At 45.3% G+C, this 27,595-nt stretch overlaps 1 protein-coding gene across 1 annotated transcript; it reads left to right on the top strand.

The window, feature by feature from the left end:
- The first annotated feature begins 173 nt into the window (after positions 1-173).
- Positions 174-27,021, top strand: LOC308355641 (quinone oxidoreductase-like protein 2). Its single transcript, XM_080823992.1, has 9 exons — positions 174-413; positions 2,679-2,775; positions 4,101-4,159; positions 4,701-4,766; positions 5,435-5,544; positions 6,993-7,074; positions 10,933-11,114; positions 13,775-14,003; positions 25,763-27,021. The coding sequence occupies exons 1-9, from the start codon at positions 195-197 to the stop codon at positions 25,829-25,831; spliced, it is 1,113 nt and encodes a 370-aa protein (XP_080680118.1). The 5' UTR covers positions 174-194; the 3' UTR covers positions 25,832-27,021.
- Positions 27,022-27,595: the final 574 nt, after the last annotated feature.

Raw genomic sequence — 27,595 nt, 5'->3', positions numbered from 1 at the left:
CTCAGACCCCAGGGCAGCACGGTGCCCTGCGGGTGGGGTGACCCAGGCCGCCGCCCGCCGGGCCGCGGCCCCGGGCGTCCCCCCCCACCCCCGGACACTCTTCCGCGGTCCCGGGGGTCAGGGCGGGGCCGGCGCCGCGCTCCGCGCTTCCTGCCCCCTCGGGCCACCCCTCGCGCGCCGCTTTGCTCCCGGCCATGGCGGCGGTGGCTCGGGGCCCGTGGCTCCCTCGGGCCTGGCTCTGCAGGTGGGGCCCCGACTCTCCCCTGAGCCCCAAAAGGCAGCCGGGGCTTGCTCTGTGTTACAGGAGGGCGGGGCCGGGCTGCGGCCGCCACTACCGCGCCGCGCTCTGCGCCGAGCTGAAGCAGCCCTTGGCCATCGAGGAGGTCGCCTCCCGCCCTGTCAGGCCTCACGAGGTAGGGTGGTGACTGGCCTATTCCCGGGAACCCCCCCGACGCTCCCTTTCACTCTCCCCTCCGCCGCCCCACACCCGCCGCGGGCTTCGGTCCTGCATGGAGTTCCCAAGTGCTCCGCTAGGGGGCGACCGGGAGCCTGGAGCACAACTCCGTGCGGGGCCGGAAGGGCCCTTTCGGGGTTCACAAAAAGGCCACCAGAGCTGAGGGAAGATTGCTCCCCCAAACTCAAATGTAGGCCTCTTGCAGAAGGCCCCAGAGCTGTTGCCTTAGAAACCGACAATTCTGCTTTGCACACGACTTTGCATAACCCCTTGCAGGTTACTGGTTTAATACACAGAAATGGACCCCGTCCTTGGCTTCCTCTTCAGTGTCAGCATTTAATGATCTGTCCTCCCTCCTCCCCCAGACCAGTCCGGTAACGTCTGTCCTATAGTTCTGAGTACGGGCCTTGTGCCCTCCTCTGGTGCAGTGCCCTGATTTGGAGTGAGATTAGTTTAGGATTGTGGGCATTTCCAGTGAAATGTGGAAGTCACTCTGGCCCTGCCCGGTGACCTCCCTGGTGACACAATGTCATCTCGAATGGAGAATGAGAACCTCTGACAAGGTGAAGCAAGCAGTGAGCCTCAGCGTCGGGGACCCCTGGTGAGAGAAAGCTCGTGGCTGCAGTCCTGACATGTCAACTTCACTAGGGGGGTCCCCGCTGCGAAGTGGATTATTTGAATGAGCGTGTGATGGCAGCTGGTCTGCTTCTTGGGATTCATGTGCTGAAAGACGTTTATTCTTGAATCATCCTTGAATCTAAGGTGGAGAGGCTTGAGGCCCTACATGCGCCGTACATGTCACCCACTGGTGCGTCATGCATGCGGTGTGCGCAGCCTGACGGCGGGCTCCTTTGTTCTGTTTTTCGCCCAGACTCTGCCTCCTAAGAAATTAGCTCATGGGAGTTGGGTCTCTGTGAGTTTACTCGCCATCAACTCCTCATACTCTAGAATGGGGCCTGGCACATGGCAGACACTCAAAACGTCATTGAATGGATGCATTTTATCCCGAGAATTGTCTTCTCACCAACATGGCTTCCTCTGTACTGAATGAGAATTGTCAGCGATTCTCTCAGCCTTCATTTTCTCCTGTTTCTTGGTCCTGTTCTCAGCCTGTCAGAATTACCTGGGGCTTGCTAAAACAGATTGCTGGATTCTGTTCCTGGAGTGTCTGCTTCCCTAGGTTGGGGTGAGGCCCAAGAATTTGAATGTTTCAGTAAGCTCCCAGGTGACACTGAAGCTGGTGGTTTGGGAACCAGATTTTGAGAACTGCTGGCTTGCGGGGCGAAAAACTGCTGGTTACACTGATGCAGGCCTGCCTCTGCTCTAGCGTGGGCGTGAAGCATAGAAGCTGGGGATCTAGAATTGGCTTCCACAGTGATTGCTGATCCTCAGAACAGCTGGTCATGTTACCCTTCTGCTTAAAATCCTTTAATGGCTTCCCACTCTTCCTACTGTGAAGACTCAGAGTCTCAGTAAAGACTACACATCCTTGGATAGTGTGGTCCCTGCTCTGTAGCCCCATCTCTTTCTCCTCTTTGTGCTCTAAGCTCACTGGTTTTTCTTTTGTTCCTATCACAGGGCCTTTGCACATGCCATCATGTTTGGTTGTGTTAGCTGTTCTTAGTTCAAGTGTTCCTTTCTCAGAGATGTTTTTCCTGACTTCAACAAAAGGTTAAATCACCCTATTATGCATTTTCACAGCACCATAGAGTTCTCTCTTTAACATTTTGTGTAGGAGTTGTAATTTAACACATAAATTATCACAATTACTTGGCCGATGTCTGTCTTCTCCCATCCAAGTACTAACCAGGGCCAACCATGCTTAGCTTTTGAGATCAGACTAGGTGGAGTATATTCAGGTGAGATGGCTGTAGACAGATATCATTTATTTACCATAGTCTTAGCTCTGTAAAGGCAAGAACCTTGTGCATTTTGCCTCATGATTGCACACGGGCACTTAATTCAGTACATGGCTTATAGCAGACATTCAGGAAATATTTTGATGCAACTGAATGAACTTTGTCTCCATAGCCATGCACCACTCTGCTTTGCTGCTGTCCCCCCCACCCCCCACCACCTGCCTTTTTTTTCTAAAGATCCTGCTGAACAGGGAGCCTGACACGGGGCTTCATCCAATGACCCCGGGATCATGACCTGAGCTGAAGGCAGATGCCTAACTGACTGAGCCACCCAGGCACCTCCTGCTGCTATGTTTCCTTTGCAGGTCAGAGTTGATGTCCATTTCTGTGGGGTTAATTTTGCTGATATTTTGGTCTGCCGTGGTCAATATCAGGAAAAGCCCCACCTTCCCTTCACACCTGGTGAGTATGAAGGGGACAAGTGACTGCTTGGGAAAGAAGCAACAGAGTTTTCAGAACCGTGTGCTACTCGGGTGTAATGCTTGGCGCTGCTTGCCTGCCTGCCGTGATGCTTCAGATATGTCAGTCAGCCTCACCCCTGATGAGAAGCACGAGATTGGGAGCCCCTTGACTGTGTGGCCCCTAGTTTTATCCCCCATCTTAACATTGCACCTGGTTGGTAGTAGATGCTCAATAAAGACATTAACAATGCATAAATGAACAAATGAATTTTTACATATCATGGAGTCCTCATCGGCCCTCGTCATTCCCCTTTATTCCTTGTGAATGCCTCAATATTGGTTTTTCACTGAAGGATCATAGACATCTGTTTGCAGCTAAAACTCTCAGTTCTCACAAACACATTCCCAAAGAAACCTAATATCAGAGGATCAGAAAAAAGAAGAAGAGTTTATACATTTCTAGCAGTCACTGTCTGATTGTAATTATGCCCAATCTGATTACATTTAGATCCTGAAAATGTGGACAAATGACTGCTTTTTGTTGCTGAAATTTAGTTAAGGAGAAAGAAGTGTAGTTTATTGTGTATATAGTAAGTGTATATTTTATACAGACATGTACTATTAAGGATACAGTGATTGCAAAATGGTTGCTCTGTTTTGGCCTTGGGGTGTTTGGTCGTGTCTCAGCATTTGGAATCATTTCCCTTTGTTTGTATTATTTGCTGACATACTGGATGGGGCGGGGGATGTCAGAATCAATTGAGTTACTCCTCTGGCAGCTCAAGTGGCAAATGTATGATCATTAAATTGAGAAATTTTGGAGGTGGAAGGGGAAAGAACAGACAACATCAGTTTATCCAAACTGAGCCAAGTACTGTATGAATAAATATAGTTCATGTCTTTGAGGGCCTCCTAGTCCACAAGAGGAGACACAGAAACAGATCAATGCATATGGTGAAGGTTGTAATTGGAGTGATGTAAGGCCCCCAAGGGCCCAGTGAAGCAGGATCAGAAGTACTCGTGTACCTGTGTGATGCTTGGTGTTTTTACCCATTCTTGAAATATTCATTTGTCAATTGATAAGAATGGGACTGCTATCGCTTTTCAGGTTCCGATCATGAAATCTTAAGTTCACTTTCCTGTGCATTGGGTGCAATGTTCTTCCCCGAGTGGGGAGGGGTGTGTTGGGATATGGTGGAGGGGTGGGGGGGCACTTAGGCCCTCTCAGCTCTAGGATGTGGATAGGATGGCCTGTTGGTCAGGCTTTTCTCATCTCTGTGGTGCTGGGCTTTATAGATAACCTAGTGTTTAAACAATTTTTTTAAGGAATGGAGTTTTCCGGGACTGTACTGGAGACAGGCACCGATGTCAGCACAGTGAAAGAGGTGAGTGAGGTAAAATCTAGGGAATTGATGTGTGTGTAGCCATGAGAAATGTGCTAACCTCGTTTGTAGCCAAAGGGTCTTGCTTCTCTTGGCCTTTGCCAACAGACACCAGAGGGAAACTGAGAAGAAGGCGGAAGAAACTAATTCTGAATTGGAGGAAGGAAGCCAGTGGAAGTTCCTGGCTTCGTAAAACCTTTTATTACTAAAGAAGACGGCACCTCAGTCTTTAGTTACTGAGAGGATAGAACATTCTCAAGTTTCAGCCTCTTGTGAGAAAAATTCTGGGATTCTAATTTATTTCAACTTTTCCCTCAATCCGTCCTGTCCAGAATGTGCTCATATTGTCTTGGCACCCTCGTGGGGGTATTGAGAAGATGGTTGAATTATTTACTAAACATTAACTCTGAATAGGTAATTAAGGCAAACCTGTGACTTACAGGGTCAGAAAGAAAGATTTTCTTTCTTTTTTTGATTGATCTGGAAAGCAGTAAATGGCAAGGCGATGTATTTGAACAAGACCTTAATGGTATTTTCTCTTCAGGGAGATCGAGTTATTGGCGTGAGTGGCTTTAATGGTATGGCTGAAGAATGCGTCATTGACCAAAAGGTATCCCTAGCTCTCAATATGTCTGCTTGGAGATCTTTTTTTCCTCTTTTCTTTCTTTTAACCTCCACCTAGCTCTCATTCCCTGTTACCCTTCTTTCCCCCCTCCTTCTTTGTATTTGTTTCTGAGCCAAGTACTTCTTTCTTTCAAATGCTAAAGCCCTTTTCTGTATCTGAGTGACAACCCTTGCACAGAGCTTTGTGTGAACACCGAGATGAAGAAGGGCATTTTTTCCCCTGGAACAACTGGCTGGCTGTCCGATTGGACCATGGGTAGTTTTGGTAGAAAAATTGGTCCGAGGCAATGAGCTAGATATAATAGGTTTCTCCCTGACATCAAGCTTGTGAAAGAGGTGGTCCTGGGAACGGAGCCAGCCAGGGTGGTGGGCTAGGCGTGTACAGGATGAGAATGGCGGCCTCTAGTGGTGAAGAGTACACATTCCCCCCCCCTCCCCAGCTTTATGGAGGTAAAACGGACGGAGAACCATCCAATTCATCGATTTGAATTCCATCACAGCTTGCCTGGTTTTGACTTCTGTTGGGTTTTGGCTCCTGACAGGCTTGGTTCCTTCACAAATCAATCACTCAACCAGATCATAATGTTTACTGAGCAGCCTTTATGGGCAGGTACATGTGCTTAATCCCCAAGTGACTGTTACCTCTTTTCACAGACGCTGTGGAAGATTCCAGAAAGGGTCCCCCTCCGAGAAGCTACTGCCCTGCCTGTATCTTATGGCACTGCTATTTTGGCCTTGGAGCATCGGGCACGCACTCGACCAGGGTGAGAGGCTCTATAGACAACCCAGGGCTAGTGTCTCTTTCTGAGATCCGAAGTGCCCAGTAAGACCTTGCCCCTTCCTTCCTCTCCCTTCCCTAACCTTTGGCTCTTGTTCAGTTGGTGTGAGGAAAGGCCAAAGGAAGGTAGTGACCCGAGATGGGGGTTCAGTGTCTTCGATGGAATGATAGACTGTGAACTTGGCCAATATGAATTTGGGGAAATAGCTGTTTCAAATCTGGCCACTCTGGAGATCACCTCCTAGAAAACCTTACATATTCTTTTTTGTTGTTTGTTTTTTTAAAAAATATTTTATTTGTTTAATTTATCTGAGAGAGAACGCACCTGAACCGGGGGAGAGACAGGCAGAGGGAGAGGGGAAAAGCAGGCTCCCCGCTGAGCAAGGAGCCCGGCATGGGGCTCAATCCCAGAACATTTAAGGCGGATGCTTAATCAACTGAGCCATCCAGGAACCCTGAAAATCTCACTTTTTTAAAAAAGAGATTTTATCTATTCCTTTGAGAGAGCGAGAGAGTGAGAGAGAAAGCATTAAAGGAGGGAGGGTCAGAGGGAGAAGCCGACTCCCTGATGAGCAGAGAGCCCTATGACTGGGTCCTGGGACTCCAGGATCAGGACCTGAGCCAAAGGCAGACGCTTAACCATCTGAGCCACCCAGACGCCCCAAACCTTACACTTTAGAGAGCTGGTTTATATAAACTTGTTTCAGTCTGGTTTTAATGGAGTCCTGTGGTATTTGTTTCTGTGAGGCATGGTTGGGTGTGCCTAACTGGGGTATTTCAAACTCAAAGGTGCAGGAGTTTCCCCATTTTACCTGAAATATATGTCTCTTGCCCTTTTCAGGGAGACTCAGAATTGCTCCAGAGAGGTGACTTTAGTGGCCATTCCCTGGTCATGACCTTCTAAAATTCTGCATCATTTAGTATGACAATGATTTTAGGACAGAATTTCTGAAGCAGAAATTGGAGTGGTAGCCCAAGGGAGGGGCTGTCCCTGTCACGAGGAAGAGGCTCCCTAGAAAGAGGAAAGAATATTTTTTCCTGCAAAGTCTTCAGCTGTACCCAATTTGCACTGATCAAGCAGCCACATACATAAGCCAGCCCCAAAGCCTAAAGAATGGGGATCCATGAAGGGCTGAATGAAATGGCCTTTAAGTTCTCTTCTTGCCTTTTTTTTTTTTTTAATTTATTTGACAGACAGATCACAACTTGGCAGAGAGGCAGGCAGAGAGGGGGAGGCAGGCTCCCTGCTGAGCAGAGAGCCCAATGTGGGGCTCTATCCCAGGACCCTGGGATCATGACCTGAGCCGAAGGCAGAGGCTTTAACCCACTGAGCCACCCAGGTGCCCCTCTCTTCTTGCTTTTAAATGTTCATGAAATCATATGATTGGATGATTTTGGAAGGTTTCTGAAGTAACGTTCATCTTTCTCTGGCAGAGAAACTGTTTTAGTGACGGCAGCAGCTGGAGCCACAGGCCTGGCGGTGATAGATGTGGCAACCAACGTTCTTCAGGCTCAGGTGTTTGCATGTTGGGGTCTCTGTTTAAAAAAAAATCATACCTCCAGTTTTCAGACATAGAATGTGTTTTGTTCGCTCATTAATGTCATGGGCAAGGCCCTGGGGATATAAAGTCACCCAGAGGAGGGTCTGGCCATCTATTTGCCTGCAGACTGGGGAGGGGACATGGGAGTAGGTCCCTCATCCGTCCTGTTACTGGAACCTGGCAAGAGCTGACTTGTTTCGTGGCCTCCACAGATTCTGTTCCCTCTACCTGTAATGCCCTTCTGAACCGTCTCCCTCTGCACTTCAGGTCTAAACACAGATGTCACTTCTTTAGGGAAGTATTCTTTGTCCCTCAGGAGATGTTAATCTCTCCTCTGACTCCTGTCCCCCAGCTGTTTGTAGACGGTGTCCTCACATCCTGTACTTCTCTTTCATGGTACAACACCTCAGTGTGTGGTTAATGCTTTCCTTGGGTCATGATGGGATTGCTGTCTCCCTCCTGCTTGACTGGAATCCCCCTGAAGGCCGGGACAGTGTCTGTTTGGCTCATTGCTGTAGTCCCAGCAGCTGGCATGGTGCCTAGATCATAGTGAGCACTCAATAACTGTTTCTGGAATGAAAGAATAAAGGGAAGAAAGACTCAAATCTCTGCAGGGGCATCACTCCGAGACTGTGGGTGTCAGATAAGGAGGGTTTCTTGGAGACCGCAGGCATTTAAGGTGACTTCGGAAAGACTGGTCGCAGCTGAATAGAGGAAGAAGGGAGGTGAAGGCCATATTAGTGCAGGAAGGACATGTCAGAAGATAGAGACATGGGGCATCCCAGGATGCATTCAGGGAGTTGGCAAGTAGCATCCGTGGAGCAAAGGATTTGCGGGGGTGGGTGGTGGTAGTGGTGGAAGATAACTCTAGGGAGGTAGGCAGAGACACGATCATGAGGCACTGAAGAATTTGAATCCTTGTTGGACGCTCTCAGGAGCCACTAAGAACTTCAAACTGGGAAGAACTGTGGTCATATTTGCATTTTGCCAAGTTCATTCTGGTAGCAGTGGGGATGCGAGATGGGGCAAGGTCAGGGACAGTCTGGAGGATGTAGAGCAGCCTCTTGGAGCCATCCAAGCCGGCAGTGGTGATAGTTGAACCAAGGCACCAGAAACGATGAATCGAGAGAGACTAGAGTAGAAGAAAATAGAGTTTGATCCTCATCCGGTTGAAAGAACAAGGACTTTGAAATGACTCTGACCTAGGTTCAGATTCCAACACTGCCTCCAGCTTAATTGCTTCAGTTTCCTCACGGGTAAAATAAAGCTCTCCTCATATGGGGTCGTTGCGGGAATATTGAAATTACACGTGCAGTACTCCTGCTAGAGGGCATGGCATGTTGGTAAGAATCTCTTAAAAAGGGAACCTGTTATTATTAGACATTGAGTGGGAAGGAGCAAACTAGGTTAACTTGTGGATTTGCCATTTATTGCAGTTGAGAAGACAGGAGGGAATGGTGAGCTCAGTTTTGGAAGCATTAAGTGTGAGGTTTCTGGGGTGTGTGCAGTTGGGATATCCAGAAGGCGCCGAGATACCCAGGTTTGGAGATAATTGCATTGTTCTGGAATTTCTTCAGGTGGTGTCTCTCCTTGCTCTCATCACTTCTCTTTGGGAAGGACATGTGAGTTCTGAAAGCAGTCTTAGCTACCAGGAGCCTCTCCATGGAATATGAACATGTTTCATGTCAAAGTTACACTCTTAGCACCTCTCAGTGGGGAGACCAAAATTAGCCTCCTTGTTTAGAACCACTGATTATTTACCATTTCTAGGAAGATAAAATTGCACTATTTGTTTTGATTAGTGACAGTAGGTTAAGTAGAGAGAAAAGTTCACTTCAACTCAGATACTAAAGTTAATTCAAGTTCTATATTCGTCAGTAGCCATAATGGTTCTCAGCAAAAGCAAACAACAACAAAATAATAAAAACAACTTTAAAATGTCATCATGCCACCTACTTGGAACAGGTTATTTTGAGAACAACCTCCATTTACAGCATTTCATATTGCTTTCAAAGTGACTCCACACCAATTATCTTACCCCTGCTGCTAACAAACCCCTGGAGGTGGGTAATGTGTTTATTATCCCTACTTCACAGATGAAGAAAGTGAGGCACCAGGGGAGACAGGGGTTTGTGGCTGGTCTCGCTGGCACCCTTGTGCGAAAAGAGATTGGCATCAACTCCCTGACCCTAGGCTGGTGTCTGCCCTCTGTGGCGCTATGTGAAGGTACTTGAGGGTAGCTCTCAGGTTCAAATAGTTATGGGTGAGTTTGAAGTCTTCTAAGGGCACTGATGATCTTGTGTGTTTGGATGCAAATTCTGAATGTCACCTTGGGGCCAAACTGCCCTGGTTAGTGTGTGCTATCCAGGGGGTAGGGCACCTGTAGGCAGTGCTTATATGTTGGAAGCATTTCTGGAGACCCAAACCCCAGACTTCCTCACAGTATGGCCCATGGCCATCTTTGCCAGGCTGTAAGATGGTTTTCTTCCAGGCTGATGGAGTGGAAATGCATGGGCTTTGGAGTCAAGCAGCAGGCCGGGGTTTGAATGGCTGTACCACCCGCTACCGTGCTAAGCCTGAGTTAATTACTTAACCTCTAGGTCTGTGTCTCCATCTATAGAATGGGTGTCATTATACTTCCCCTGTAATGTTCTTATGAGGTTTAAATAGAATAAATGATGGTGTATGTATAACAATAGATTCAATTTATCTAACATTTTGTTTTCCAAGGGCCCTATGCACAGTATTCCATTTGACTTTTTTTTTTTTTTAAAGATTTTATTTATTTATTTGACAGAGAGAGATCACAAGTAGGCAGAGAGGCAGGCAGAGTGAGAGGGGGGAAGCAGGCTCGCCGCTGAACAGAGAGCCCGATGTGGGGCTCGATCCCAGGACCTGGGATCATGGCTGGAGCTGAAGGTAGAGGCTCCAATCCATTGAGCCACCCAGGTGCCCCTCCATTTGACTTTTAAAACAAATTTTCTTTTATGGATGAGGTAACTGAAGCTTAGGAAAGCTGGTGGGCATCGTAGAGGTCAAAAGCATGAACTCTGGAGATGGACAATCTGGGCTTGATCCCACTTCTGCCTCCCGTTAGCTTTGTGACCTTGAGCAAGTTACTTAACTTCTTTTGCTTCAGTTTTTTCATCTCTAAAGTGGGGATGCTAACAGTGTGTGTATCATTGGGCTATTAGGAGGATTAAGTGAGTTATGAATATATGTAAAGCATTTAGAAGAGAACCTGGCACATAGTAATATGTAAGTATTAGTTCTTACTAAGTCATTTGTCTTAGGTAACACTGCTCGTTAGTAGCAGAATCATGATTTGAACTCAGGTCCTTCCAACATCAGCATCTTCCTACTGAATCATGTTTTACACTCCGAGAAGCTTTTTGAGATCGTGATCTAGACTGGCTACCTCTCATTTGCACTTCTACAACCCTCATACTCCCCCACCTTCACACTGCTGTATTTTGCTATCTTGACTCTAAGCTTGGGTATCTGCATGACTTCACTCACAGTAAGTGCTCAGGAAATGACGGTTTCAGCCCTATTTGGAGAAGACTTTCTGAGTGTCTCCTGAGTCATCTTCTAGCTAGACTCATTGGGGTTCCAGGATTCCTGGAAATATGGATCCCATGGCCAGCCGGTGTGGGGGGCTAGTGTGCTGGTGCTGAGTGTCGGCCCTGATGTGTGGGGTTGAGGCTGATGTGAGGGCGGCAAGGTCACATTGGTTTCCTTGGTTGGTACCCTTTGGTGGAACGCTGGGTGGGTAGGGTGAGCCCCTCTTAAACATATTCTGGATCATCAGAAACTTTGCGTTCTCTGTGCAGGTGATAGCTGCAACCGGAAGTGATGAGAAGTGCAAGCTGGCAATGCAGAAGGGCGCACAGTCCGCTGTGAACTATAGTCAGGGCAGCCTGAAGGAGGCAGTGAGGAAGCTGGTGGGCAGTGCGGGGGTGAATGTGGCCATTGACACTGTGGGAGGAGAAGTCTTCCTGGAGGCGCTCCGCAGGTGCGTGTGGTGGTCTTTCCAGAAGGGGGCTGGACCTGGGGATCTGCTGAAACCTTTCCAGACCTGTCTTCCTTCTGGCCTTACATTTTTGCTGCTCACTTTTCCTGTAGGTTTCGGCATCAACGAGAACAGCTGAGTGGGAGTGTGAAAAGGAATAGAAGCAGGGGGAAAATCAGGAAATGCTTAAATATAGAAAAACAAGATATCCAACTGGAAAATATCCAAAAAATGACTGCAGACTCTCTAGTTGGCAATATTGAATGCTTTAGAAATTATGCATGTGTTAAATTCAGCTATGCTGGCCCCGCTTAACTACTTTATATACGTAGTGTGGGTAATTCTTGGGATCATCATTTAGATGTTAGAATGACCTGGGGTGGCAGGTCCCTAGTTCACCATGCACCAAAGCACAGACTCTTTTGATCTTACTGGTTTCAGAAGCAGCCAGCGAGTTTTAGTGGGACTGTTGTATTCACAGCAGTTCTCACTCTGTTTTTTTTTTTTTTTAAAGATTTTATTTATTTATTTGACAGACAGAGATCACAAGTAGGCAGAGAGGCAGGCAGAGAGAGGAGGAAGCAGGCTTCCCGCCGAGCAGAGAGCCCGATGCGGGGCTCGATCCCAGGACCCTGAGATCATGACCTGAGCCGAAGGCAGAGGCTTAACCCACTGAGCCACCCAGGCGCCCCCTCACTCTGTTTTTAACCAGGGACTCTGGAGTGTTCCATTAATACTGGTTTTATTTCTCCTGTCATCCTGACAAGTACAATTTTGTGGTTTATCTCAGTTTAAAGCTGAAGAAACAGAAGTGGACAGAATAGCAGACCCACCCAAGGGACCCAGTTGCTTCTCTGGCCCCTGAGCATCCCCGCACTCTGCTGGCTGGTACTGTGGTCAGGGAAGCCAAGGAAGGAGGATGTTGACTCCGCGGAGAGCCAGGACAGAGAGCTGCTTGCTCTCATGCCCCTCTTGCCTTTTGGGTAATGGGTAACAGTGTTATCACAAGTGCTTCTCATTTCCCTCTAAAGAAGAAAAGCAAAAAGCAAAAGCCAAACAGAGATACACATATTCTATATAAAGATGTTTACAAATTTAAAAAAAAGATTTTTATTTATTTATTTATTTGTTAGAGCACAATCAGGGGGAGCAGCAGGCAGAGGGAGAGGGAGAAGCAGATTCCCCACTGAGCAGGGAGCCTGATGTGGGGCTGGATCCCGGGACCCTGGGATCATGACCTGAACCAAAGGCAAATGCTTAACTTACTGACCCCGACCCCCCCACCCCCAGTGCCCCGCTTATAGCTTATTTTTATGTTTTCCTACTGAAGAATCCAAAGTGCTACAGGATGCTTCACCCCTGCCTATTTGTCAGGTCAAGAGGAATTCTCAGCTGGGGGTTTAATGCATGCTGCTTTTTTTTTTTTTTTTTAAGTTTTGATAAAGGGCGCCTGGGTGGCTCAGTGGGTTAAGCGTCTGCCTTCAGCTCAGGTCATGATCTCAAGGTCCTGGGATCAAGCCCCGCAATTTGGCTCTCTGCTCGGCAGGGAGCCTGCTTCCCTCTCTCTCTCTCTGCCTGTTTCTCTGCCTACTTGTGATCTCCCTATCAAATAAATAAATGAAATCTTTAAAAAAAAAGATTAAAAAAAGTTATGGTAAAAATATATGTAACTCAATACTTACCATTTTAAACATTTGTAAGTGTAAAATTGAGAGGCGTTAAGTACGCTCACAATGTTGTGTCCCCATCCCCAGCAAAGACTGTATTACCTGTTAAATAGTAACTGGCCCTCTCCTCCCCCACCTCCCTGATAACTTCTGCTTTTTATCTCTGTGAATTAATGTAGATTGCTTTTTCTCATTCTACACATTTTATTGTGGTTAAAAAAATACATAATGTCAAATTTGCAATATTAACCATTTTTTACATGAACCATCTTTAAGTGTATAGTTCCGTAGCGTAAAGTATATTTACATTGTTGTGGTATAGATGTCCATCACTTTTTCACCTGGAAAATCTAAAATTAAACCCATTAAACCCATTAAACATCAGTTCCTGTTTCTCCCTTCACCCAACCCCTGGTCCGTGCCATTTTACTTTCTGTTTCTATGAATCTGACTACTTTAGATATTTCATGTAGGTAGAATCATACAGTATTTGTCTCTTTGTGACTCGCTTATTTCATTTAGCATAATGTCCTCAAGGTTCATCCATGTCATAGCATGTGACAGCACTTCCTTCCTGTTTAATGAACAATATTCTTTTGTATGTAGAGAACACGTTTTGTTTATCCGTCTGGCCATTTGGGTCGCTTCTCGCTCTTGGCTACAGTAGATAGGGCTGCTGTGAACGCAGGAATGCAGCTCTCTCTCCAAGACCCTGTTTTCAGGGATTTTGGTTATAGACCCAGAGTGGCATTGCCAGATTATACGGTAGTTCTAGTTTTAATTTTCTAAGAAACCTCCATACTGTTTTCCAGTTGCACCATTATACAGTCCCACAAAGAGTACATGAGGGTTCTAGTTTCTCCATATCCTCACTAACACTTGTGATGTTCTGTTGTGGTATAGTAGTATAGTAGCCATTCCAGTGAGTGTGAATATTTATATGTTGCCTTTTTTTTTTTTTTAATAATTTCTTTTCCTTGTCCTTTCTTCCCCCAGCCTGGCATGGGAGGGCAGGATCGTGGTGGTGGGTTTTGCTGGAGGAAACATTGCTTCTGTGCCAGCCAACCTTCTGCTCTTGAAGAATATCTCAGCCATGGGGCTGTACTGGGGCCGATACAAAGATCAGAGCTTTCCCGTCTTCTCCAGAACCCTGTCCTCGGCTCTTCAGTATTGCCAGCAAGGGCGCATCCAGCCACACATTGGAGCAGTTTTTAAGCTGGAGGAGGTGAGATGCTCTTGAAGGAGGTGATGTGGCCAAGCGCCAGGACATAATCGGTGTCAAACGACTGGGTAGTTTCTCTCTGGCTTTCATGAATCCTCCTTTTATGGAATGAAAAGGTACAAAGGCAGTGCAGAATAATGGGGTCTCACAGGCCGCCAGGGGACGGGACAGGATTTCACCAGGTCTTCTGGGTCATATGGGGGTCGCCTCAGGCCTAGGGAGCCACCTGGGAGGCTGAATTTGCCCAGGCCAGGGAGGAGCTGGATTCCGAGGGCTCTCCCTGCGTCACTTGTTTCTTAAGCAGAGGGAAGTGATGGTACTTTAGAAAATCATTTACCTGCGTTTATATGAACTGTGAACTCTGTAACACACAGTCTAAGAAGGAAGCATTTAACTTGACCTTTGATTTTAGAAAACAGACGCTTTCAAGTCCAACCAGATGATCTAAGCTGAAGTTCTGTGAACAGAACACTAAATTACGCCCCGCATCCTAGGACTGTAATTCATCCATTAGTCACCATGGTTAATTTTGTGGGCTATTCACTCCCTTTTTTCATTCCCCCTCAGTCCCATCAGTGCGGCTTAAACTTCCTCCAAAGTGTAATTGTGTGCATGCATATGCAATATAGTTGTAAATGTCAATCTGTTAGGCATTCACTGTGAAGTCCTTTTCTTTTTCTTTTTTTGGTTTAATTTGTGTTAATGTTTAAAAACCTGTTTTGGTGACTCCCATCAGCATCGATGGGGGGACATTTTGTTCATATGCAGATTACTGCCCCCCCCCCCCCCCCCGGTCAAAGCCAGACTTTGTTGCCCACCAGCCTTCCATTTTGATGTTTTTCCCCACAATGGGGGATATTCTTCTCAAACATGGTTTACTTTCTTCCTCTTCTTTTTCATATGTCAGTCCGGAGGGTTGCGCTGGGTGGTAAAAAGAGAACCTGTCTGGCCTTCAGAAAACTGGTCGGATACTTCCGACTCCTTCTGGCTCTGCCTTCTCCAGTTGCAGCCTGGTGAAAGTCTCCTGTCCTTTCCGACCTGCCATCTCCATGTTTCCCTACAGGGAGGCCCCAGCCAGGATGTGGGCAGGTGGGGGGAGACCTGAGCAGCCTGGGCTCTGGGACCCCCTCCACAGCGGAGGTCTGAGTAGCTGCACATTTTTACCTTTGCATCCACCTTTTTCTTTTGTGAAGAGGTTTTGCAGCTTAAAAACTTAAAGACCACCAGTTTCAAGAATTTCTGAGTCCCATTCCGTCTTGTGGCTTTTATCATGTGTCTTGGGAGCTGAGATTTGCATTACCCATGGCTCACGTACACCTGTTGATAGAGGATGAGGACAATTAGGACAGGCGTGCAATACAGGCTAGTCTGAACCGCCTCTTCTCCCCACTGACCTGCCCCAGGTGCTGCTGAGGCAGGAGAGAAAGCCAGATTGGGATTATTGTTTTATTTATTTTTAAATTATTTATTTATTTTAAAAAAGATTTTATTTATTTATTTGCCAGAGAGAGAGAGCGAGAGCGAGAGAGAGAGAGAGAGCACAAGCAGAGGGAGTAGCAGTCTCCCCACTGAGCAGGGAGCCTGATGCGGAACTCGATCCCACGACTCTGGGATAATGACCTGAGCTGAAGGCAGACGCTTAACTGACTGAGCCCCCCAGGCATCCCTGAATTATTGCTTTAATCACTCACACTAAAGTTCTCTCTTCTCTTAAACACGAATGAACTATCTAATTACTAACCTCCTGTCAGCTTCCATTTATTCTGCTCCTTTCCAATGTGGGCTCCGCAGACGGGGTTAATCTGATTCTTCCCATTCTGCTGACCTTCCTGCTATCCCTGGGCCCTCTGATGGGGCCATTCTCCCTAACCGTTTCATCTCATTCACACTCCCCTCATTTATGAATTCTTCTCTCTCTCTCTCTTTTTCCCATATGTCAACTATTTAGAGGACTAGGAATGGAAGTGGCAGTTCTCATGCCTTAGGTGCGTGCTGTAGGTCAAGAACAGTGCTTAGCACTTGACATGCGTTTTCTCTTTTCATCTTCATAATGCTCCCTTGAGCTATGAACCGTTTTTTTTTTTTTTTAAGATTTTTATTTATTTATTTGACAGAGATCACAAGTAGGCAGAAAGGCAGGCAGGGAGAGAGGAAGGGAAGCAGACCCCCGGCTGAGCAGAGAGCCCGATGCAGGGCTCGATCCCAGGACCCTGGGATCATGACCTGAGCCGAAGGTAGAGGTTTTGACCCAATGAGCCACCCAGGCGCCCCACTATGAACTGTTTTTATCACATTTTACAGAAGAAGAAATCAAGACTGCCCGGTATTATGTAGTAAGTGGCAGAGCTGGAATCCAGTCCAGGTTGTTCTGACACCAGAATTGAGCTCCTTACGTCTGTGTTGGACTCTCCCCTCAAATAAGCCAGGAAGTTGCTTCTTAGAAACCTTCTTCTCGAGTATGAAGTTTGTCCATCCATCAGAGAATTATCTATGTGAAAGAGCTGTCTTACAGTTCAGACTACGAGGAATCTTGAACTTTCCCAGGCACAACCAGAATTTACATATATATATATATATATATATATTTTTTTTTTTTAAGTGAAGATGATTAAATGAATGTATATAGTTAATTTCACTCAACCCGGGTAATATTTTTCATGTAAATCTGTTAACGTATGAGAAAAAATTATTTATCAGAACCTGCCTGGACTCCGAAAATGACCACCGTGCATATGTATACACACAAGTATATACATACAATAACCATGGATACCAGTGCTTCCTAGCTTTCTTTTCTCCTGAACATAAGGGCTTATAGATTTGACCTTGATAGTTGATGTTAATGACTACATACTTTGTTCCCTAGCCTGATAGGCATGAGATATGAGCTCCCGTAGCACTCTGTGCATTTTCTTTGTCTGCTCATGATAGCTCAATGCTTGTCATTCCAATAGACCATAAACTTCATGTGGGCAGGGGCCATGCATCTCCTTGTCTCCAGCTCCCGGCAGGTACTCGTGTATGTGTCGAATGACTGACTGTGAGTAGAAGGCTATCAGTTCAGACCTCCTGAGTGCAGATCCTGGCCCTGCCACTTAACTGGCTATGGGCAAATTGCTCAAGTCTGTATGCTTGAGTTTCCTCATCTGTAATGGGGGCAGTTATGTACTCTGCCTACTAAGGTCGTTGTGAAGATTAAATAAGATAACACATGTAAAAGCACATAGCAGACACTATATTGTGTAAAGCAAAATACCGGGCCATTATAAATATACAGAGTTGAGTTTTTTCAGGTCCCATGAACTGTAACGTATTTGCGTGGACATTTCATGGGTAGGATTAGAGAAATAGTCTTTAGATTTTGAATTTTAATTAGAATTAATTATTTTCTGAAGTGTTGTATCTGTGCCCTGATGGATGGGCCATGCATGAGCCCCCTGATCTGTCCAGGGGATGGCCTTATGCAGAGGTGCCAAGTCTGCTTTCTGTAGGGAGATGCTCACACACGTCTCATCCAGACATAGGACTTACACCTCAAAGATCTGAACTTGATTGTCAAATAAAAGTCAGGTGAGGTCACCCCATGAATAAATTTGATAGAGGGAAATTGTTTACTTGAAGTTTCCTGGGTATATCTGTGGAATATAAAAATTAAATTACTGTCTGGGGCACCTGGGTGGCTCAGTGGGTTAAACCTCTGCCTTTGGCTCAGGTCATGATCCCAGGGACCTGGGATTGAGCCCCGCATGGGGCTCTCTGCTCAGCAGGGAACCAGCTTCCCCCTGCCCTCTCTGCCTGCTGCTCTGCCTACTTGTGATCTCTCTTTGTCAAATAAATAAATAAATAAATAATCTTAAAAAAATTAAATTACTTTCTAAGTTTAGAGAAAGTATTAATTTGTGTTCACTCCTCCAGATCTAGTTTATGGGGCTCTCCATATCTGCCAGTGACATATGCCCCAGGCCCTGGCCCCTTGTCACCTTTCTCTAGTGATGTCTCACACCACTGATCCCTGCTGTCATACAGTCAGACCCTGTCCCTAGGGCCCATCTTCTAACACTTGTGGTCGCATGCTTTCCCTGGCGGGAGGGCTGATTCTCGGCATGGCCTCCACTTCTTCATGGTGGCAGCTGCTGTGGCCCTAGTGAACAGTTCGGAGTCCAAGGATATGTTGAAGCGCTGGCTTCCCCAGAAATTGGATGCGGTGGGTCTGGGTAATGCAACCAGGAAGTTGGTGGGGAGTTTACCCCAAGGAGGAAGGATTTGACAAATGAAAGACAAGACAAATTGCTGTCTTTGCTCCTCCTAATGGAGTATGTCGACAAGCAGCAGGCTCTATATGGCCTCTCTGGAGAGGTCCCCCGGGGCTGTGGCCGGTTCTGGATCAGTAACACATGCCTCCTTCCTTGGTTGTCTTTACCTTCACCCTTGCCCCCCTGGGACTGCAGTGAAGCCTTAAGGCGTACTTTTTTTTCCCCCAAGGATTTATTTGTTTGAGAAAGAAAGAGAAAGGGAGAGAGAGAATCCCAAGGAGACTCCCTGCTGAGCGCAGAGCTCTACCTGGGGCTCGATCCCACAACCCTGACATCATGGCTTGAGCTGAAATTAAGAGTCAGATGCTTAACCTACTGAGCCACCCAGGTGCCTCTAGGGTGTATACTTTGACTAGGCCTTATTTTCCTAGGAACCCAGGCTGACACTTAGTTTTGAAGATTTATTTATATTTGGGTTTTATAATACATGACTTGCCTTTTTTTTTTTTTAAATAAAAGTTAGGTTTATTGGGGCACCTGGGTGGCTCAGTGGGTTAAGCCTCTGCCTTTGGCTCAGGTCACGATCTCAGGGTCCTGGGATCAAGCCCCGCATCAGGCTCTCTGCTCGGCAGGGAGCCTGCATCCCCCTCTCTCTGCCTGCCTCTCTGCCTGCTTGTGATCTCTCTCTCTGTCAAATAAATAAATAAAATGTTTTAAAAAAAAGTTAGGTTTATTGAGCTGTCATCTACATTTAGTAAAGTTCACTCCAAGCTTTGACAAACACATAAAATCATGTAACCACCCCACTGCAATCAAGATATAGAATGTTTCCACCACTCTGAAAGGTGCCCTTGTGCCCCTTGTCACCAATCCCCGTTTCCTAGCCCACAGCCCCTGGCAACCACTGGTCTGTTTTCTCTCCTCAAAGTCTCACCTTTTCCAGACTGTCATATAAATGGACTCATACACTCGAGGTTGTCTTTTCGGTCTAGCTTCTTTCAAACCTTGTGTAATACTTCTGAGGCTTACCCATGTTCCCCCCCCCCAATATTTTATTTATTAGAGGGGCTCCTGGATGGCTCAGTCTTTAAACATCTGCCTTCGGCTCAGGTCATGATTCCAGGGTCCTGGGATTGAGCCCCCATCGGGCTCCCTGCTTGGTGGGAATTCTGCTTCTCCCTTTCCTCCTGCTGCTTTTGTTCCCTCTCTCGTTCCTTTCTCTCTCTTGTCTTTCTCTGTCAAATAAATAAATAAAATCTTAAAAATGTTTTTTATTTATTAGAGAGAGAGAGAAAGAGAGCAAGCATGAGGGGAGGAGAGGGAGAGGGAGAAACAGACTCGCTGAGCAGGGAGCCCCACATGGGGCTTGATCTGAGGACCCCAGGATCATGACCTGAGCTGAAGGCAGACACCTCACTGACCAAGCCACCCAGGCGCCCCACCCATGGTTTTGCACATGTCAGTAATTTGTTCTCTTTTTTTTTTTTTTTTAACTGCTGAAGAGTGTTTCATCGTGTGGGTGTTCCACAACTTGTTTTTTCATTTATCAATTAATAGTTTGACTATTTTTAGTTTTTGATGATTACATACAAACCTTCTATAAACATTCACATTCAAGTGTTCTACAGACTTTTTTTTTTTTTTAATTTTAGGACTGGGATTTCTGCATCATGTGCTAAGCGTATGTTTAACTTCTAATAAATTTGCATAGATGTATAGTTGGCTTTATTTACAGAGCAGGTTTATTCCCCCAGTCTCCAATGGCCCCTAGTTAACATCATTAGATAAGAACGTCAGTTTAAAGGAAATCTATGCAGAATCATACAAATGCCAGTTATTGATGCTTCTCAGGGAGAGGCACCCTTGACTGTGTCCGCTGCTCTCTCTCCTTGCCTTGTTACAAGTGTTTCCGATGCCATGTCTCTACCACCCAGGTTTTGAAGACGCGGCCACTCCAACTGCATTCCTACCAAAGCCCATATGTAGCATTTGGGTTTTCTATTTCTTGGCATATTCTGGGTGAGACACTGGTGCTCCAGCATGCATAATCTTTTTGTACACTGGGGATTTTGTTTGTACTGATTTGCTACTATTTAACGTTTTGCTACATTTAACGTTTAATGAACTACCAAGTGAGTTTCGGGGTGGTGGTTTTATTTTTCATCCCCACCAACAGTATTGTTGGGCACCTGCCAGAATTTCATACTGTCAGGTTGATTTCCTTCATTTTAGCCCTTCCAGTAGGTATCTGGTGGTATCAGATTGTGGGTTTAATTTGCATTTCTTTCTTGAATAATGATCCCGAGTATCTTTTCATATGCTTATTTGTCAGCTGTGTCTCTTTTTTGGTAAAATGCATTGACTGACTTCTCAAAGAAGATTCATATCAACTTGTAATCAGAGCAATGACATGATAAATATAATTCAACTGGGACTGTGTATCACTAACTAAACATTTTTCTCTTTAAAAACAAGCCCACTGAGTCCCGGGTATATTCATTCATTCATGAGTTCATTTTATTCATCAGCTTTCATGGGGGTACATTCTGTATGCCAGTCAATAAAAACTAAGACTTAAGGAATTTGTTTTGTCAGGAAGCTCTCAGGACAGGGTTATGATAGGGGGAAGGGATGGTTTCTAAGGAGGCATGAGTCAGCATCATGTATTTCGGGAGCTATAGCTTACTCTGATTAGTCCTGCTTGATAAGCTAATTAAAAATTCCAGCAGCGGAACCCAAAACAAAAGCAATATCCTCACCCTGCCCCCAGATTCCGGGTTGCATATCCCCAGAGACAAATTTAATTATGGCTTCACCCCCGGTGGGGAGGCTTCTGGGAACAGTCTGTGGGTCTCTCTGGGGATGCTGGGGATGGGTATAGAGCAGCGTCCCTCTCCAGGGAGAATGCAGAAGGAGGAAAATGTCCCAGGCATCTGAATTAGCTGTCATAAACTCTGGTCTCAGGCCCTGCACTTCCCTTCTTAGTTTCTCACTCAGAGCCTTATCACATTTACTAAGCATCTGGTTCTTTTTTTTCCAAAGATTTCATCCATTCATTTGACAGAGACCACAGCAGGCAGAGAGAGAGGGGAAAAGCAGGCCCCCTGCCGAGCAGAGAGCCAGATGCGGGGCTCGATCCCAGGACCCCGGGATCATGACCTGAGCCAAAGGCAGAGGCTTTAACCCACTGAGCCACCCAGGCAAAAAGCCTATGCTTTCTCCCAATGTTATCTTTCAGAGAAGTGAGGTAAATGTGTGCTGCATTTTTATAAATATTTATATGCAAAATGATTAAAAAGAAGCTCTAACATTTAAAGGGACAACTTTCTTTTTATGTCAAGATTTACTTGTTAGGAGATTCCTCATTTCTCTAGGATGCCAAGTAAAAGAAGTATCACTCTCTCGAATCACGCTTGCTTTCCCGAGTATTTTCTGTCGTTGGGCTGTGACAGGTCTCTGGAAACAAGGGGCTTCGAACTGACAGGAAGAGATGCGGCTGTGAGTCACCCGAGCTGTGCCTCCGAGTGAGGGGAGTGACGGTGATCGACAGGGCAGGGATGCGCATTTCAAAACGCGTGTCTTAGACCTCCTCCCCCTCCTTTGAGTAGGTCTAAATTTGCATGGATTGGAAAGGTCTCTGTAAGGCACAAAGACCCGCAAGGCAGATGTTTTTGAAACCAGGGATTTCGTGCTGCAGAGAATTGATTCGTTTGACTGATTGATGGGTTTCTCTGCTTATTTTTATTTAATTACTTTTCTCTACGCTTTTGGGGAAGGATTTCAAGGGGGAAGGGCTGGTTATTCATATTTCTTATTTCAGCGCACATTTGCATTGTTGGACCATCTTTTGTTTCTTCGTCAGTGTATTTCTGGATGTCTGTATTTCCTTACTCCCTTTATCCTCACTGCCCACTATCATCCTCCCCTCTTTCTCCTCTCCTCAGACTCACTCTCTGTAGTGTGTTTGGTACATGTCCTTGGATTTATATGTCCTTGTAAAACATCATTTTTTGTATGCTCATTTATTTTCAAGTTACACAAATAAATAACAGCAGAGGCTTGTGCTGTAGACCTTATTCTATTTCTTCATTTCTCACTCAGTGCTGTCTTTTTGAGATCCACCCCTGTTGCTGGTGCTGTTTCCAGTTCATTGCTTCCCATTGCTGCCAAGGGGGCCGTGGTGTGCCCCTGCCGTGGTTTACACCTCTGCTTCCCAGTGATGCACGCTGGGGTTGACCTGATTCCCTGCCACCGTAATCGGCACTAGCGTCCACAGTCTCACAGTTGGGACTTGTGCAAAGTTGCTTTGGGAGTATTTTCCCGGGAGTAGGGTTGTTGGGTCACAGGATGTATGCATACTTAATTTGACAGCAAAGTGCTCTCCAGGATGACTTGATCAGTTTATGCCCCCTGCCAGCAGTGCCAGGGTACGTGCCAATTCTTTTTTCACCACCCTGTTGCTACATAGCATTGTCCTACTTTCTGATTTTTGCCAAACCAATAGGCATTAAGTGGCATGTTATTATTTTAATTTGCATTTCCCTGATTTCTAATCAATGTAAGCATCTCGTTATAGATTTGGTAAACATTTGAGTTTAGCAATTTAAACCCTTCATGCAGTTTTCTGCAGGGCTTCCTGCCTCTTTCTTATTAATTTGCAAAAGTTCCTTGTGTAATCTGTCGTTTGCAGATTTTAATGTGTGTATGGAGACCTGGGGATCTTGTTAAGGTGCAGATTATGATTCATTGAAGGTGGAAGGGGGCTCAAGATTGTGCATTCCTTTTTTTTTTTTTTTTTTTTTGCTGAAGATTTTATTTATTTATTTGACAGAGAAAGATCACAAGTAGGCAGAGAGGCAGGCAGAGAGACAGAGGGAAGCAAGGTCCCCGCCAAGCAGAGAGCCCAATGCGGGGGCTCGATCCCAGGATCCTGAGATCATGACCTGAGCTGAAGGCAGAGGCTTAACCCACTGAGCCACCCAGGTGCCCCAAGATTGTGGATTTCTAATAAGCTCCCAGATAATGCAGAAGCCTATGGTCCTTGAACCACCCTGTGAGTAGCAAGGTTCTGGACATTAGTTTGAGACTTTGGAAAAGTCTGTCCTTCCGAATTTTTCATTTCTCTATCACCCTCGTCTCGATTTAATGTAATCAAACACATAGATATTTTTCCTTGTGGGTTAGTGCTATTTGGGACATGTTTAAAAAGTTCTTTTTCATATCTGGGCCACAGTGATCTTCTCTATTTTTCTCTACTAACTTTTTTTCTATTTTAAAAGATTTATTTATTTGAAAGAGCGAGCGAGCATGCATGAGCAGGGGGAGGGGCAGAGGGAGAGGGAGAGAGAAAATCTCAAGCAGACTCTGAACTGAGCTCACTCTTTGTGCTGTACGGTTCTGTAGGTTTTGCCAAAACAAATGTGTGATGCCATGTGTCCATCCTTACAGTATCACAGAATAGCTTTACTGCTCTAAAGAATCCCCAGGGCTCTACATATTCACCCCTGCTCCTCACCCCAACCCCTGACAGCCACTGATCTTCCTACTGTCTCTAGAGTTGAGGCTTTTCCAGAATGTCATATCATTGGAATCATATAGTATGCATCCTTTTCCAACTGTCTTTTTTACTTAACACTGCACTTAAGATTGTCCCATGTTTTTTCATGGCTTGATCGCTCATTTCTTCTTATCACAGAATAATATTCCATTGCTTGGATGTACCACAGTTTGTTTGCTCATTCATGTACTGAAGGACATCTTGGTTGCTTCCAAGCATTGACCATTGTGGATAAGGTGCTATAAATGTTTGTGTGGACCTAAGTTTTCAGTTTATTTCCTAGGAATGTGATTGCTGAATCACATGGTAAGAATATGTTTAGCCTTGGGAGAAATTACCAAATTGTTCTCCAAAGTGGATGTACCATTTTGTATTCCCATCAGCAATGAATCAATTGCTAGATCCTCGCCAGCATCTGCTGTTGTCAGTGTTCTGGATTTTAGCTGTTCTGATAGGTGTGTGGGGGTATCTCGTTTTTGAGTGCATTGTTCTAATGACAGATGATATTGAACATCTTTTCATGTGCTTTTTTGCCATCTGTCTGTCTTTATGGATGAGGTGTCTGTTCAGATTTTTTGCTTTTTAATTGGGTTGTTTGTTTTCTTATTATTGAGTTTTTCAAAAATCAAGATTTTATTGTTAGGTCATCTCCACATCCAAGGTGGGGCTTGAACTTAGGACAAATCTAAGATCAAGAGTTGCACACTTCACTGACTGAGTCAGCCAGGCACCCCAACTTATTGTTAAGGTTTTTTTTTTTTTTTAAGATTTTGTTTATTTATTTGACAGAGAGAGAGCACAAGTAGCCAGAGCAACAGACAGAGAGAGAGGGAGAAGCAGGCTCCTCACTGAGCAGGGATCCCGATGTGGGACTCAATCCCAGGACCCTGGGATCATGACCTGAGCTGAAGGCAGATGCTTAACTGACTGAGCCACCCAGGCATCCCTTATTGATGAGTTTTAAGAATTCTTTGTATATTTTAGATACAAGTTCTTTATGAGGCATGCATTTTACAAAGATTTTTCTCCCAGACTGTGGCTTGTCTTCTCATTCTCCTGAGGGTTTTATGCAGAGCAGAAGTTTGTAATTTTATGATGTCCAACTTACCAGTTTTTTTCTTTTATGGATCATGCTTTGGTTCTCACTGCCAGATCCAAGGGGATGTGGATTTTTTTTTTCCTGTTTTCTTCTGAAACTTTTATAGTTTTGCCTTTTACATATAGGTGTAAGATTCATTTTGAGTTAATTTTTGTGAAAGATGTAGGGAGAGCGTCTTGATTCATTTCTTGTGCGTATGGATGTTCAGTAAGTTCTAGCACCATTTCTTGAAAAGGCTATCCTTTCTCCATTGAATTCCCTTTGCTCTTTTGTTAAGGATCAGTTGCCTGTATTTGGTTGGGTCTGTTTTGGAGCTCTAATCTGTTCTATTGATCCATTTATCTGTTCTTTCACCAGTATCACACTGTCTTGATTACTGTGGCTGCTTCTTTATTTATGTTTTATAACCTTGTACTTCTAGAAAAATAGGATTTGAGATAGATTGCAATTTTGGTTACACTGGAAACAGGACAATTTTAATAAGAAGATAAAAATTGCATAATATTAAACTATCGATTCTTCTGGCAGGGGCTGTATTCTTTCAAAAACTAGAGCACACAGAATTGTTACCATAGAGTATGGACAGCCCTGAGGACTTTTTACCTGGTATCATTTATCTGACAACATTGAAAACCATACTTGAGACAGAAAAATTCCAAGGTTGGGTTATTCTTAAATATTATTTTTTCCCCTTAAGTTTGTGGTGATTAATTATTTAGTTAGTATTGCATAGTCAGCTCTATATAGTTCGTTGGAGACAGTCTTAATATTTGAGCTATTTTAAGACTCAAACTACCAGCCACTATTTGTTGAAATATGCAAGTGTGACCACATTTTTTTTTTTAATTTTTAGGTCAATGATGCCTTCCTTCATGTGATACAGCGCAAATCCACGGGCAAGGTGCTTATCTCCCTTAAATAAATCCTCACCTCAGCAGCCAACTCAGCGCGTCCAAATCCAAACTCATCATCTCTCCAGAAAACCTCATTTCCTTCCTGTGCTTCTAAAGGTGTTACCACTTTCCTTATTAATCTGCGTTCAAAATCTTTGAGGGTCGCCTTTGATTCTGTTTTCTTATTCCTCTTAATTAGTGTGACATATGCTTTATTGCCCTAACTTGGATGTCTTTGGGAGTGAAAGGATGCTATTAGTAGTTAAACCAGGAAGGCAGATGTGCCAAGCAAAGTGGGATGTATGGTCATCCTGTTCAGAAAGCATCAGTGCCCTGGTTCTGTTGTCCCCACCTCTAAGATAGCTCTGACCTCTGTATCCTCTTTCCATTCTGCATAATTATGTCTCATCTGCTAATTTCAGCCACTTCCTCACTGGCTTTCCCACCTTTAAACTATCCTTGTGATAAACTGTTCCCATGGTGACCTTTCCAAAGTACGGAAAGGTCTTTGCTATGTCTTTGTTTTTACTCAAAACCTGCAATGGCTTCCCATTGTCTACCTGGTGGAATTCAGACTCTTCGAGCTAGCATTCTTTAATGTCCTTGATTTTGCCCCGCTCTGCTTTATGTTACATCCCTCTGGCCCCTCCGTCTGCACTTACATTTCCTGCCAACCCTCCTTTGCTCTGCTCAGTTTCCTCTACTCCCTTATATCCGTCAAACATAAGCCCTCCTGACCTCCAGGACTGACCTCTGCCACGAACGAGGCTGTCACCTCAGAAGGGTGGTCATTTCTTCCTTTCCACCTTCCTGTAGCTTTTCCCCCAGGATTTGTCACATTCTGCCTTGCACCCAGGGGAACAGCTGGTCTAGTAGAATGAACATAGCATTCCACATCTAAGATGTGGGTTTGAATCCCAGTCTCGCCACTTTGGAGGTGGTTACTGAAGGTCCGCAAGACTTCCTTTTCTCACTGTAAAGTAGATGTTACAATATCTCCCCCATAATGTTGCCATGAGCAATACGTGCAGTGATTGGGCAAAGTACCTGGTGCATGGTGAGCTATTAGTGGATGCTGTCTCCTTTACTTCTTTCTTTCCTCCTTTCCCAGTGTTCCTTGAGAGCAGGTACCATGTCTGAATCACCTTTGTACTCTCACAATTCCTAGCACCCTGTCACCCTTATTAAATACTCAATAAATGGAATTGATTTTAAATTATCTACAAGTCTAAATTGTGGGAATAAGTAAGTAAGAATACATCACCTTGGTAACCACCCAAATGTCTGTGGGTGCACAGAATATGGTAACACCAATAGATTGTTATCCGGTCTGAAAAAGAAAGGATGTTCTGACACACGCTACAACAGAGATGAACCTTGAAGACACTATGCTAAGTGACATAAGCCAGTCACAAAAGGACAAAGATCGTATGATTCCACTCATAGGAGATACTGAGATGATTCATAGAGATAGAAAGTAGAATGGTGGTTGCCAGGAACTGGGGTAGGACACAATGGGGAGTTACTGTTTAGTGAGAACAGAGGTTCAGTTTGGGAAGATGAAAAAATTTTTGAGATGGATGGTGGTGACGGTTGCATGAGTATGGATATGCTTAATGTCACTGAACTGTCCATTTAGAAGTGTTTAGGGGCGCCTGGGTGGCTCAGTGGGTTAAAGCCTCTGCCTTCGGCTCAGGTAATGATCCCAGGATTCTGGGATCGAGATCCCGCGTCGGGCTCTCTGCTCAGCGGGGAGCCTGCTTCCCCTCTCTCTCTGCCTGCCTCTCTGCCTA

Source organism: Martes martes (genome assembly GCF_963455335.1).
Source record: "Martes martes genome assembly, chromosome: 15".
NCBI lineage: Eukaryota > Metazoa > Chordata > Mammalia > Carnivora > Mustelidae > Martes > Martes martes.
Note: the sequence above shows the minus strand (reverse complement) of the source record. Positions and strands in the feature narration are given on the sequence as shown.

Coding starts and splice junctions, on each gene's coding strand:
- LOC308355641 (XM_080823992.1), top strand. CDS start 195: ATGGCGGCGGTGGCTCGGGGCCCGTGGCTCCCTCGGGCCTGGCTCTGC. Junction 4,767..5,434: donor AATGCGTCATTGACCAAAAG/GTATCCCTAGCT, acceptor CTCTTTTCACAG/ACGCTGTGGAAGATTCCAGA. Junction 7,075..10,932: donor CCAACGTTCTTCAGGCTCAG/GTGTTTGCATGT, acceptor TTCTCTGTGCAG/GTGATAGCTGCAACCGGAAG.